General features: G+C 42.3%; 1 protein-coding gene across 1 annotated transcript; it reads left to right on the top strand.

Annotated features, from left to right (window-relative positions):
- Nucleotides 1-382: 382 nt before the first annotated feature.
- LOC140966459 (transcription factor DIVARICATA-like) lies at nucleotides 383-685 on the top strand (the record flags this gene model as incomplete). Its single annotated transcript, XM_073426738.1, has 1 exon — nucleotides 383-685. A coding segment is annotated over exon 1 (303 nt), but the record flags the coding sequence as incomplete, so codon positions are not given.
- Between the last annotated feature and the right edge of the window lie 105 nt (nucleotides 686-790).

The raw sequence follows: 790 nt of genomic DNA, 5'->3' as shown, positions 1-790 counted from the left end.
CCCAACTTTCCTGAAAGTTTGAGTTTTCTTGGTGATCTTTCTCGGTTCAAATTTCTGAATCTCCATTATTTTTGTTTCTTCTTGCTCAAAATCTGCCATTTTTTTTTCAGTTTCCACTATTGTTGAGCAGACAAGATGACAGCGTTATACAGAATTTTGCAGTTGGTTGGCTATCATTAATGTTTATTTGCAGCAGTTCAAAATTCCCGATACAAGATCTACTTTTTTTCAACAATTTTCTCACAAAATCTTCTTGGGTTTTGCGAATTCGAGGGTGTCCTCTCCCAGATTCTTACAAAAAAATTCAGATTCCACTAAAATCCTCGTATCTTCTCTCACCTCTGAACTCTGTTTCCCCACTTCGACCGGTCCTTTTGGCGAAATGAACAGAAAAATGACAATCCTGTCTCCTGGATCGTATATCAAGAACTCAAACTGCTTGTACGAGGAAAACAATACAACCACCCAGTGGACCCCTGAGGAGAACAAGAAATTCGAGAACGCCCTTGCGATATATGATAGAGATACGGCGGATCGGTGGGACAATGTTGCGGCCATGATCCCTGGAAAAACAGTGAACGATGTGATCAAACAGTACAGGGAATTGGTGGAAGATGTAAGCGATATCGAAGCGGGGCTGATTCCAGTTCCAGGATACAGCGCCAATTCATTCACATTGGAATGGGTCAGCAAACAAATGTATTGTCCTGTCGGGAAACGAAACGCTGCGATTCGGTGTTCTGTTCATGAAAGAAAGAAAGGGGTGCCCTGGACTGAGGAAGAACACAGG

The sequence above is a fragment of the Primulina huaijiensis genome, unplaced genomic scaffold, assembly GCF_012295235.1.
Source record: "Primulina huaijiensis isolate GDHJ02 unplaced genomic scaffold, ASM1229523v2 scaffold206538, whole genome shotgun sequence".
NCBI lineage: Eukaryota > Viridiplantae > Streptophyta > Magnoliopsida > Lamiales > Gesneriaceae > Primulina > Primulina huaijiensis.
This window is presented reverse-complemented; position numbering and strand designations above follow the sequence as displayed.